General features: G+C 46.6%; 1 protein-coding gene across 1 annotated transcript in view; it reads right to left on the bottom strand.

Annotated features, from left to right (window-relative positions):
- The window catches only part of LOC128710106 (protein patched), a 36,166-nt gene extending 24,003 nt beyond the window's left edge, over nt 1-12,163 (bottom strand). Inside the window, exon 1 of the mRNA XM_053805147.1 lies at nt 12,026-12,163. Within this exon, the coding sequence (XP_053661122.1) occupies nt 12,026-12,163 (138 nt within the window). The remainder of the gene's footprint in view (nt 1-12,025) is intronic.
- Between the last annotated feature and the right edge of the window lie 1,238 nt (nt 12,164-13,401).

The raw sequence follows: 13,401 nt of genomic DNA on the forward strand, positions 1-13,401 counted from the left end.
ATCGATTGTTCAACCATTTCCCGTCGACAGCGAAGCCCAGGTCGTAAATTGAGATATTACACTGAGTATCTGCAATCTACCACAGACGACAGAGTAACTCTTTTGCTGAGGCGGGGTGTAGAGGAGAATGCAATCTGCTGCGCATTGTATAGAACATATTTTACAGCGATCGAGAATGATCTTGTAGCTTTTATAGCTAAATTAAGGGCATGATTGTTGGAGCGGCTCCATGGCGCTGTGCCACAGCATTCGATCTAATACACCGATGGTAGCTGAACAAATCTCGTCTAGACCACAGAGATATTATGTATGCAACTAACTTATACTTACGAGTACGAAATATTATACAGGTTTAGTTGTAGTTGTGCCTATCGATTATGTAAAGCGCATATGGGGGGATATAATCGATCAGAGATCGTTATACTACGAAGAAGAAGAAAAGAAGAAAAAGTCTAAAATTCCCATTCAGTACAGTAAAAACTGTCAATTTTCAAACAATTTTAACTTCTTTGGTCAATTAAAAAGGTAATTTGTTGGTATTTAAAATATTAAATTCAAATAAAAATTGTAAGTTCTCCAAACAATTTACAAAAGAAATATTGGACGCTATTTAAAGCATTCTAAAAATTTATTAAATGATCAAAAATTGGATTTAAAAATAAGAAAAACACAAAAATGGTAATAGAAACCGATAAAATTAAAATGAAATCAAATCAAATGTGTTCAAAAAGGCGTAGAATATGTGCCCTAATCGAAAGGGGAACAGGCAAAAAATCGTACGTAAAAATGCAAAATGGAAAACGAACTCGAATAAATCGATCGTAAACATTAATCGATTTTCGATTTCGTAAATTCCTCAACGCACAAGGTGTGTGCGTGTTTCTCCTCTAGCAACAATCGTCCATGCGTTGCAGATTCCGTGCAGCTGCTGCTGCGACGAAAAACGATGACGAATTCACTCCAAAACTAACCAAAAAAAAAGCCCACCACGCACACATTCATATCTATACAGCCTCCCCACCAATCGTCTTGAGAGTCTCGCGGTCAACCGCGACTCACTGGCGACGATCGTGCGCGCCCGCTGCAACTACATCCTCTAGAGCCCGCCGAGCGGGGGGGGGGGGTTGATGGCGGCCAATTGATCAGAAATTGAGCTCGATCTCTTCTGTTCGCGTATTCCACCGAAGCGCCACACACCGGTACATATAGTAAAGCCGCGGGTGTACTACGGGGCTCAAACAAAAACCCAAAATTACGTTCATTCTCTTTCGTCCGTTCGTGTTGCGCTCTCCCTGTGTCGTTTGTTTTACCGCCGTTTTTTTTTTTTTGTATGTGATGCACAGAATGGTTGAGGGGTTGGTTGGTGTTTGAGCTTTTTTTTTTTGCTGCTCTTCCTATTACCTCTCAATCTTGGAAGGCTTAAAAAGAAAACTGGAAGAGTAACACAGCAAACTCATTCCCACCCGCCCGCGATCGAACGCGGTTCCGGTCGATGAAGAAATAAAATATAATTAAGACGTTTATTCTGCGCCCTCGCCAACCCCGGATGCCCTTTCGATTTGCTCCTCACGCGCGCACACACACACACCACACACTTCACACTGGTGGCATTTTGAGGATTCCAGTCTTTTTCTCCTTCATGCGCACTCTTCATTGATGGTTGATGGGCCCCCTAATCCGTCCCACACGGGTAAGGGCATCATTACACTACCGTAACCGAACGGATAATTACGGTAGTGTGGTATGAATAGTAGTCATGCAAAACGATGAAAACAGTGGGAAAAAGGTGCAAAAAAAACAAACCACCCATACACATTCGCTCTTCAAAGCATGAATAACAATAAGTGTGGTTGTGGTCCTATATTACTACCCGTCGCTCGACCGCCCAAGGAGCAAACTGGAGTGATCGTGAGTGAAAGACGGTGTATGTGTGTGTGTGTGTGGGAGCGAGAAAGCGACTGTTCACTACTGAGATCCCACGAAAATCCTTCGCGCTTTGGTCGAAAAACGGTGATGCTGCGATTGAATGGATGGAGAAACCATCATGATCATCATCAGCGTGATCGTCGAACCCGCGGGCCTCGAATGAAAAGAGATCCCAACAGCAACCGGGGGCCAAGCGTGGAGAATGAAAGCTTTTATTTTTCCCCTCATCCACGGTGAGGCTTTAGCAGGGAAAAGTACAACAACAGCAACAAAAAACGCACTAGGGAGATTCGTTCACTTGCATTGAGAAATCATAGGCTGCGCTTTGCGTTCTTCGTTCGCCACACGAAGAGTGGCTCACCGCAAGCAGCAGCAGCAGCGCCACCCCTTTTCAGGGTGGTATGGCTCTTCATTTTGAAGCTTGTTTCGTTCCCCCCGTTTCAGGTGGAACAGTGGGAAAAAAAAGGAAAGAATGGAACGGGGAAACGAAATCACCACGTTCGAGCGTCCTCCACGGAAACACCTCTCCTTGGAACTGGGCCCACTACGGAACGGTGAATCGGTAATGACTTATTTAGTAGAACAACAGCACCGTCGACGGCGGTGGCGGTCCACATAGTGTGGAGTCCCGGCACGCCGGCACAGATGAAGCCATCACAAGCCAGCCGGGGCATAGTAATAGTCCGTACGGAATTGCTCGCTATTTACCAACCACCGGCGGAGATAAGTGTTGGTGTGTTTTTTTTTTTTTTTTTGTTGCTGCTTTTGCCTCCGCTCGCTACATTTCCCATCAATTCGTGATCGTTGGTAGCCTCGCAGGGTGGCTAATTGTGGCATTTTGACAGGTTGTTGTTTTTCTTGTCCGTTGCACCACCCTTTTTTTTAGTGTGTTTATATTTATATAAACGCTTCCATTATTAAAGGAGCAATTAATTAAAGAGGTATAACAATATTGTTATTTTGTAATCAGTTGAAGTATTTCTGCTACCTTCCAATGTATTGCTACCATGTACTATAAATGGTTCACATAAACTCTTCATGAATATTTAAATAAATATATCTCCCCTAGAGACGCAATCTGTACCCTGTGTTTTGTTTCCGCCGTTTTAAGCAACTTTTTTATATTCACAAAAAAAAACCGACAACAACCCACACGTACACAGCCGCCCACGGATGCTATTTACATTTCACACTTTCCCGCGGTGGCGATAAATTGAGCAGAACTGTAAATTGGTCGTTAATTGAAGAATGAACCGTGCGAGCACGGGAACGAAACAGCCCACCGGCCCATTGCTCCTTACCGTAAGAATGTGGATTTTGTTTGGTGGCCACTGTGAGTGCAAACACAAACATTCCTTCGATGCTTTAGTTCTTTCGAGCACTGGCCAACGTTTTATGGCAGTAGCAACAAAGGACGATATAGGACCTCGCCCGTGGGCAGATCTTGTCCGTCCGTCCTCCGAAAAGGTGTGAACATGAAAAAATTTTCAATGCGAGCTTTATTTGAGCAGCGAACGATCTTGTGCGCGATATGGAAAAAAAAGAATGGTTAAAAAATAAAAAGAAAACCCCACCGTTAACGTTCAATTTTAACGACAACGGAATCCACATTCCACAGACCCCAAACCCCCAAAAACGGTATCATTTCCGGGACCGGAACCGGACGGAGAATGGTATAAAAACTTCGCAATCATCGGCCGGTTTCTTGTTCGGCTTGATTTCCGCTTAATTTCAGCTTGATTTCGCCGCGACCAAGAAAACGCACCGAAAGAGACGCGAACAAAACAGTACACAAATTAAACGTTGAATGAAATCCCCCTCGAGGATGACACGCATAGGTGGGGAAGGTGTGGGGAGGGGGGCTAGGATTGAGTGGGGGGGGGGGAATACACGCACCGAGAACCGGGCCGCGGTGGTACGATCGGACGACGAACACGGCGATGTCGACGATGACGACAAAAACATGGTACGCGCGATTCGAAAAATGCGGTCCACCGCTTTCAAGAAAGCAACCCGGCACCTCACGTCTTCGTCCACTGCCACCCGTCGTTCCGCGAGGGGTTACTACCAAGCTGCAGGGCGGGTGGGAGGGACAAGGGGAATTGTTTAATCTGATATTTGGACCTACCGCATCGGTGGTCCCGTCGCGCACCACCATTCATTGTACGCCATCGTGCCTGTCTACCGACCGGGGCTCCACATATTTACGATACACAACAGCAACAACAACAGCACACATACGCACACCGTGAGACGCAAGCATCCGTGGAAAGGTCGCGATCATCACTGGTGACGATCCGGTTGGCAGGATGGGACCGGGACGAGCCTGGGGGGGGCAAAGCAACTGAAATGAAAACATACGCAACGCACATCGCGACTCTGACAGTGTAGGCTCTCTTTCTTTCGCGCTCTCCTTCCCGCCGGGGCTCGTTTTTTTTTTCAGGTCCCGGTCTCTGTCGTACGTTCCCATTTTTTCCGGATTGTCCCCGCCGCAAGAAACGCCAGTAATTGATCGTGCCGTTGTAGTGGCGGCGGCACGAAGCGGACCGTATCACACATTAAACGATGCTTGCGATGAACACACAGCGGTAATGTTACATCAGCACGCTGCAGCTGTCACGTCTTGCGAGGAGACTAAGTCACTAAGTCCAACCGACTGCTTGAAGAAAATGTGAAGCGATCTTTACAACGGCAACATTTTGAATAAAACTTTTAGGAAAAAAAGGAACTCAACCAGGGAAGAAACACTAGACAAATAGTTATTAGTGTCAAGTTGCGCAAATGAGGAGAACAAGCCCAACCCAAACGTCCCAACGTTCCTCACCGAACCGGTGGAATATAAATCGAATGACGGCTAATAAAATCACAATTAACTACCGTATTGCCGCATCGTATGCTTTGCTCCATGCCACAATGAGCGACTGACTGACGCTCATCGGTGGACATACTACTGCAGGAAGATGCCTTATTCTCCGGCTTGTTCTCGGGTGTACGAAGAACAGGAGAAAATTGACAATCAAAACACAGCACCGGGGCACGTACTGGGCGATTAAAAAAAAAAAAAGGGTGCTCCAGCAATTCAGGGTTGCCCCACAGTGCCCCACACATCGACACGCCGATTCAACGATCGAATTTGCCCGCGGGTCGCCACTGTTGCTTTGCCAAGGGGAGCAACAACAGAAAGAAAGAACTGTATAAAAAAAACAGGCACGAAAAGGACGGCCCCGGATCGGATTGTTGCTGTTTCATCCACGCTACGGAGCACGAGGTGGCATCGTACCGGGTGGTCTCGCACGCCCGCCACCATACACAAACAATATCACCAACAGCAATACCAGCAACCGCATCCATCCACATCGGTGAAACATTGGCCGGGCTGGGCGCCGGGAGAGGCGCTTTGCGGGGTGCGGGAATGCCACCACCACCACCACCGTGTGCCAAATATGGGTCCCAAAGCGGTGCGCCGAATCCGTACACGGGGCAACCACAACACCGCCACGCATGTTTTTGGACCGTCGTCATCAAAAATCGGTCCGGTACCTTGGGGATTTTCTGTTCGATGGTTAAGGCTCTTGCTCTTTCGCCGCGATCTTTCCAACCACCGCGGGAGCCTGTCCAACTCGCTGACACTGCTGGTGGTGGTGGGAGTGTCTCATCACCCCGTTGCGATGCAAAATTGCACCGCATGGATGCAATGACGTACGTACAGTCGCTTTATTCCCGCTTCTTCCGTACGGCCATTCCGGAGTTTTATTTCCGTCTTCTTTCGCTCGCCACGCGAATTAAGGATTCATTATTCCGCATCGCAAGCTTCCCCCCGGCGGGTCGCTCACACCCGATGCGAATATACGTAGGAATACACAAACCAGACCCCGTGTGAATGGGAAATCGCGGCCCATCATCACGCATTTCTCTCGATTACTCGCGCGCCAGTGCAATGCGCTTCGGCCTGCCGGTCGTTTGATTCCTTGCTGCTTTCTCTGTGTGCCTGATCGCTCAACTAAGATCATTCGTACGTAACTGACCTACGGGAGCGTTTGAAGTTGAAGCTCAGCAATCGTAAACCTCAACCATAATCACTGGGAGCGGCAGTATCAGCAGTATCAAGTGCACTTTGCGCATATGTAAGGAGACTTGTTCCTCTGCAAAAATCAACATTGAACAATTCTTCAACACAAAAATATTTTCTAAAGTATTCTTTAAAAAAAACATCTTCAACCGTATCACGTTCAAAGCGACAAACCCGCAACCTGCACCACAAATAACCTCCCGGATGTGCGGTCCGTTTAATAAGATTTAAATTTCATCACCTCAAAGCGACACGACTCTTGCATCGGGCCATCCCTTTGCCAGCAATTCCAAGCCTCATTAAGCAGTGCAAATTAGCTATGGAAATAGAAATTCTCTTCTCACTTCACACGGGCACATCGCAATCAAGGCGCCATCATTAGCTGCACCGCAAAAGCATAACTGTCGCCCTTCTCTACTTTAGATCCTTCGCTTTGCATAAGGGGTGTATGGCACAGGGTTTGCGATATACAATCAAATGACAAGGGGGGGGAGTACGTGGAGCTTGCTGATTATTAGATGGTGAACATTTAACAGATAAAATATGTCCCTTGTCATTACCGTTAATGCTAGCAATGTCTTTCCAGTAACGTCGTAGACATTATTTCGTAACGTCGATGGTGTATAAAAATGTAAGCAGAAATCCTTCCCAACGAGTGGGGATAGTTTTTGAATTAAAATAACCTATTTCCTTTATAGCAATAGGTTCGTTTTAGTTATGATCACCTGTCTGGAAATTGCAATTGTCCCATTCAAAACGGATGTTAATGTCATCCCATCGGAAATGTCAGGGTATTCCGGGATATTGACAGTGGAGTTGAGTTTTTCACGCAAAAGGAATCCGGTGCTGAATCTCATCCGAGATTTTCTCTTACATACAAGACTTATGACCTAGTTATCAGTGAGAAATGCTAGACAATATCTGAGGAAGATCTTAGTACCTCCGAAGGTTATTGTCCTAAAAATTAGAAGAATTAAGAACTACCAGACATCATGCCAAACTAACTCTCTTGAACAGAGATTAAACAATATCTGAGAAAGATCTCGGGACTTCTTGAGGTTATTGTCCCAAAAATGAGAAGAATTAAGAACTACCAGACATTGTGCCAAACTAACTCTCTTGAACAGAGATTAAACAATATTTGAGGAAGATCTCGGGACCTCCTCAGGTTATTGTCCCAAAAATGAGAAGAATTAAGAACTACCAGACATTGTGCCAAACTAACTCTCTTGAACAGAGATTAAACAATATTTGAGGAAGATCTCGGGACCTCCTCAGGTTATTGTCCCAAAAATGAGAAGAATTAAGAACTACCAGACATTGTGCCAAACTAACTCTCTTGAACAGAGATTAAACAATATTTGAGGAAGATCTCGGGACCTCCTCAGGTTATTGTCCCAAAAATGAGAAGAATTAAGAACTACCAGACATTGTGCCAAACTAACTCTCTTGAACAGAGATTAAACAATATTTGAGGAAGATCTCGGGACCTCCTCAGGTTATTGTCCCAAAAATTAGAAAAAATAAGAACTACCAGACATTGTGCCAATCTAACTCACCTGAACAGAGATTAAACAATATCTGACGAAGATCTCGGGACTTCTTGAGGTTATAGTACCAAATACCAGAAGAATTAAGAACAACTAGAGATTTTGGCACACTAACACACTTGAACAGAGAGATGTTCACTTCATAAGCCACTCCGCATAACTACCGAGTGCTCACGTATTCAATATCCCAACAGGAAGAGAAAGTCACGCCGAAAACATTTGACACCCATTTGTAGCCGCTGATCTACACCCGGCAAGCAATATCACCTAAAGACATGTTTACTGTCTAATTGCTCTTGCTGTTTCACGGAACCTGAGTGAGCATTTCAGAAGAAGCAAGCAGTAAAATAACAGAAAAATGCTGTAAGCCGTGGAATCACGCCAAATTGCATCTTTGAGAGCACGCGCGTTACAAATTTTTCTGCTTTTCCTTTTTCATTGCGATCTTCTCCATGTCCATGGGCTTCCACACTCTGCTGCCGGTCACGCTGCACTTGAGGTTTAATTTTGCGCGAGCACAATGCGCTGACGATTAATTATTCCGCTCATTTGCTTTTTGGCCCTCTGCAACTAGATGCAGATGGGATCGGGCACTTTTTATCGCTTTGATTTTGCTGTTTGCTTTGGGTGACGCGGATAAGAATAAACAGCACCAGACAGTGAGAGTTGCCTTTAGGTTACATTCCCCCAATGTGATATTAAACTGTACACTCACAGCAATGCGCATAAACAAACTAAAACGAAGATCACAAGAAAGTAAAAAAAAAACGCACACAAACCGCACTTCAAGATAAGGCAGCTGTGGACGAGGGAAATGTGTATGCTTTCATTCTGCTTCTATAAACAGTAGCACTTTCCACCGAGTGTAAGGTAGCGTGTGATGCTAAATATTTAAAATATAATAATTACCGCAAAACGAACACAGCAAAATCTGCCACCAATTGGGGTTTGTGCGTTGGTTCCGGTTGGTTGTACTTCTGGGAAGGGAAGCACTGCCGTCGTTCGGCGACCGGGTAGCCGAAGTACACAATCAAAACATATCATCGCACGCTAATGTAAACATAAATATCCGCATCAGTTGTTTATTTCTGCACATTTCCTGAGTTGCGCCCAATGAAGTTGGGTGCTTCGATTTTTTTTTTGTATGAGATCTCCGTACCGTCTGACATCCATATAAGGAGTTGGAATTTCTCGTACAGAACACCGTCAAATAGTGGAGTTGATATACTCAACCAAAGGCGCGTCTATTCGGGTATCGTTAATCTATTAGGTCACCGAGCGCCCTTAGACATTAGAGGGCTCAAGAAGGGGAAAAACAGGTTAAAAAGTCAAATAAGCGTTCTGCCTATCGAACATTTCAATCCCAAAGAATAATAAACGTTCTAACTTTATCTTGAAACCTTCTTCGACACTAGAGAAACTCGTTTTTATGAAGGCATAAGTCTTGTTCCTTACCGAGAAGCTCGAAGAAGACGTCAAGAGGTCATACCCAAAACCGTACGATGAGAAATCCTATGGAATGAGTCATAGTCAACCAGTGTGGAGTTGGATGGCGACAAGATCTGCTCAATTTATACAACCGAATAGGACCATAAAGATCATTTAAAATTTGTGCGTAGTTAAAAGAGAACATGTTACTTAACAATGAAGCATTCCATTATTGAGCTCCCAAGACACGAGTAGTTAGCTGTTAGCGAAGAACTGGCCGATCACAACTGATCTCGTGGCTCGTTTGGTACGGACGCCCTTCCCTAACCTGACAGTATGCGTACGAAAAACGATTAATAATGTCCGCATGTCCTGCTAATCGTGACGGTTTTGGCTTGCGTAAATCGCACGACCGAGCCAACTGACCGGTCCAGTAAGAACAAGAAATCAGGCAATAAACACAGCGAAACTGAAAGCACAAATCCACCCCACGCCGGTGAGGTGAAAAATTCATCCCTAATGCAAATCGTATGTCTATTCCCTAAGTTCACCCGTGTCCAAATGTGTTGTGGTGCACCACTCCACTCAACGATCAACCACCGCATGTATCTCGCTGTATCGTATCATGTCTCACTTTTGGCGCCTAGAAAAGTGGACCAACAGCAACAAAAGTAATGTAGCTTACCCAACGTGCGCTGGTTTATTGTGGATCTTTTTTTTTTGTTACTGATGCAGTGACCTTTGGTACTCCGCTAAAGACGGTGATGGATAACAGCTTCACAGTACTGTACAGGCCAGCATTGATTGCTTCATGCAGTCAATCGCTAGAATTCGCATTAGTGGAGGAGCTCCCAAAAGCTCCCACCATCGATACGGTGCGCCCAAAACCGATGGCGAATGATTTATAACCAGGGCATCATGTCGCCATCGAAGATCCGACGTGATCTCCAACCATTCCGTGTCCCTGCGCATTGTCTGGAAGTTCCCTGCTGACCGCCCCCGGCAACATGCACATCGCAGACAGGGAATTGCGGCACGTTTGCCGGCGGTGTTTAGCTGATGATGTACGATGTCAAACGGGGTGGGGTGTAGCGCTGTAGCTGTTCGGCCCATTCCCAATTCATAACTAACCCCAGGCACGTACTGCGCGGTGGACAGCATATGCTAGTCGCCCGCGCTAGACAAACTAAATCGGATCGAGTTGTTTATAAATTCAGAGGCTTTGTTTTGGTGAGCTACGGCGACGCTTATCAGGCGGTCAGGCGACTCGGGAAGCGCGTGCCAGGGCGAGGAGATACAGTCACAGTCAAGGAACCTATTACGATTTCAAAGTGTACCGAGGTCGGTTTCATTCAATTGTGTTGTTCATTCACCGATTTGCTACCATCCCCCCACATACATACTACATGACTTTCTACCCTGCTTCTTCTGTCCCTGAGCCCGGCCAAACGGACCGTACGCGCGTACACACGATGCACGTACAGTTGGAGCTGGAATTTCCAACAACAAAAGAAGACAACACACGCGTGACGTGTCGCAGACATACCGAAAGTGGTTCGCCGCGCGACCAAAAAAAGCAACGTTTTGAGAAAGATCGGTCTTTGGGCCCGATCGGAACCATTTTGGAGGACCATAAATTCTCTAAATCCTCTAAGATAGGAGGGGTTCCACCGTTCTTTGCTCCTCACGTGTCCCCGGGCGTGCATTCCCCTCCCGAAAGAGGTATTTGGTGCCCGAAAAGGGAAACTGTCGCAGTCGATCATGATTGAGACCTCCTCAAAACTTCCTGCCTTTCACTGTTGTACACGGGCGCTGTTCAAAGTTCACAGGCGTCGGCACGCTAAGGGGTCGGTACGATCAACTCGCTTCAGCATCCGACAACCGAAAAAACCCAAAAACCCACACTGGCCCTTTTATTTTCCCTCCGGCATCGGAGGGATCACACACCGAGCGGGGCTCTGCCTGTGTGTGTGTGTGTGTGTGTGTGTGTGTAGAGTGTACCAGAGACGTATTACGGGATCGATCGTGAAACACGAAGAGAACGCCGGGAAACGCCGAGAGGCTGGGATAGATTATTTCTTTTAATGTCTTATTTTTCCCTTCATTCCGTTCGCATTCCCTCCGATGGCGGGCGGCCGTGTTGGGTTATGTTGTGTCGTTCCTTTTTGCTTTTTGCTGCCTATATTTTTTTTTTTTGTTGTTTCCCTTCGACACGGCTGTCCTTCATCTCTTGGGGTGCCTTCGAGATCGAGGAGAACCACCTTCGGATGCGGACAAAGTTTCGACAACCGTACCGCCACCAGGCAGCGCGGCAAAAGCATAACTCTTGGTGGAATGAAAGAGAGCACACAACAGAGCGGGTGCGCGCGCCTGTAGGTGTGGTGAGGTAGGGAGTACCCAACCCTGAACATGATCAGAAAGACCGAGAGTATGGGGGTTCCGCTGTCGAAACGCGACCCTACACTGCAGCAGACATGCGTTGAATTCTTCGACCCTTGTCCGTGCCGTTTTGCAGCGGTTCGAAGATTGAGTTGTAATGGTTAATGGAATAATATCCGCCGTTGGCCACTACAAACTATACCGGGCTCTTTAGGCTGCTGAGCCCATCAGCGGCTCGGTGCGTTAGCTCAGCTTTCAGGGTGCATTGTTTATGCTGCTTGGTGACAACTGCAGAACGCGGGAGTGTTGGACGTCAGAGTTCCAGCAACTAGATCTCTTTAGGTTTCCCAGTTCTTACGGTTGGAAGTTATCTCAGGGTTTAATACTCCTTGCCTAACAATTTTAACGAAAACTTCAGAACTCTGGAGTAAATAGCGTCAGAGTTCTTATAAGTAAATCTTTGGAGATTTTCTGAACCCATTTGGCTGAATGATAGCTCACCTCACAGGGTGCGCTATTTATCAGTTGACTGATGATAACTTCAGAACTCTAGAATGTTAAACGATAGAGTTCTAACAACTTACATCTTGAAGAATCTAAGATAGTACAGGTCCCGTCCCGCACACAGACCCAGAGTTACGGATAAAGTCAACCGTAGTTACTGATCACTTACCTTTTCTATTTGATCGAGTGCTATCGTGGCATCGAACCAGCTGGTTCGGATGTACAGGTCGGAAAATACTTTCTCGTCCACGGTGTCACCGTGGGTGTCCGGCACCCTCGGTAGGCTATCCATCGTTGGTACCACCATTGTTTGTCTTGGAACGCTTATCACTGATGCGCACTAGCTATATATTTTCCTTCTTCTTCTCGCACCTCCCCAACAAGAAGTTCCCCGGGCAGAGGAATTATTTTGCTGGAGGCTTTTCGTTCACTTTCTTTCGAAATTTTCTTTCGTTTCTTCAACCTCACGGACGCACACTCACTGCCACGATCAGCGTAACCGACACACACCCAGGGTGCCCAAGGAGTCGTCGATCGATCGTCGGAACGCCACTTTGCCACACAACAACACAACCCACTGGCTCACAGAACTCTCGCGAAGGGAGAGAAATTTAAATCGAACGCATAGATCACCTCGCGTGCCGTGACAGTTGAGTGACACATCTTCCGATGCCCTGCCAGAATACTACCATCACGCGGTTGTTCGATGCTGTTGGACATTCACACTTCACACTCCAAGGTTGATACGATTCGGTTGCTAGGGTTGCGGCGGAACCACCTTTCCCAACAATTGCAACCACCTGCCTAGCCTACCGCTGCTAATTCACACCAACAGCAGGCCACGATTTCCATAGATGACACTTTTGCACATCAGCACACCACAGCACAGTAACAGAAATGCACCACCAACCACTGCAACACACGCACACCGCCGGGAAGATGCGTTTCGCTCAGCACAACCAGCGGCAACACCACTCGCGATCGACGACGACACGGCCCTTTCTGAACCTGAACGAGGGGTATCTAGCGGCGGTATCGGAGTCTTTCGGGCGTTCGAGGTGGTCCCGAAAAAAAAAAAACGATCAAGGAAAACTCACTCACACACGCGCACAAACCACCACCACATACGCAGGTTTAGGGTCGCTTATTTCCCGAATAAAAAAAAACACACGCACTACACAACTCCATACACTTTGTTTTCTTCGAAAAACGGAAAGATCTCGGTATGTTCGCCCTTCCGCCTGTTCGCTTGCTGGTGGTTAGTTTTTTTCCCTCTCTCTCTTTCTCTCTGTCGTTTCTTCTTCGCCCTTTTCTTCACTGTTTCACCTTCGTTACGTTCTTCCTTTCCCAATTTCTGCTTGCCCTTCCTGCTTCTGCTTGCGCTGTTCGACGCTTTTTGTTGCTCTTCTTTTCACTTTTCCTCCCGCACTCTTGTTCGTTCCTCCTTCCACCGTTTGCCGATGGCTTTCTTTCGACTCCACACGTGTGTTTTCTACTTCTTCGCCGAGTATTTCGGTAAGGTCGAAGTTGAGTTCTCCCTTTCTG

The sequence above is a fragment of the Anopheles marshallii genome, chromosome 2 (genome assembly GCF_943734725.1).
Source record: "Anopheles marshallii chromosome 2, idAnoMarsDA_429_01, whole genome shotgun sequence".
Lineage (NCBI taxonomy): Eukaryota > Metazoa > Arthropoda > Insecta > Diptera > Culicidae > Anopheles > Anopheles marshallii.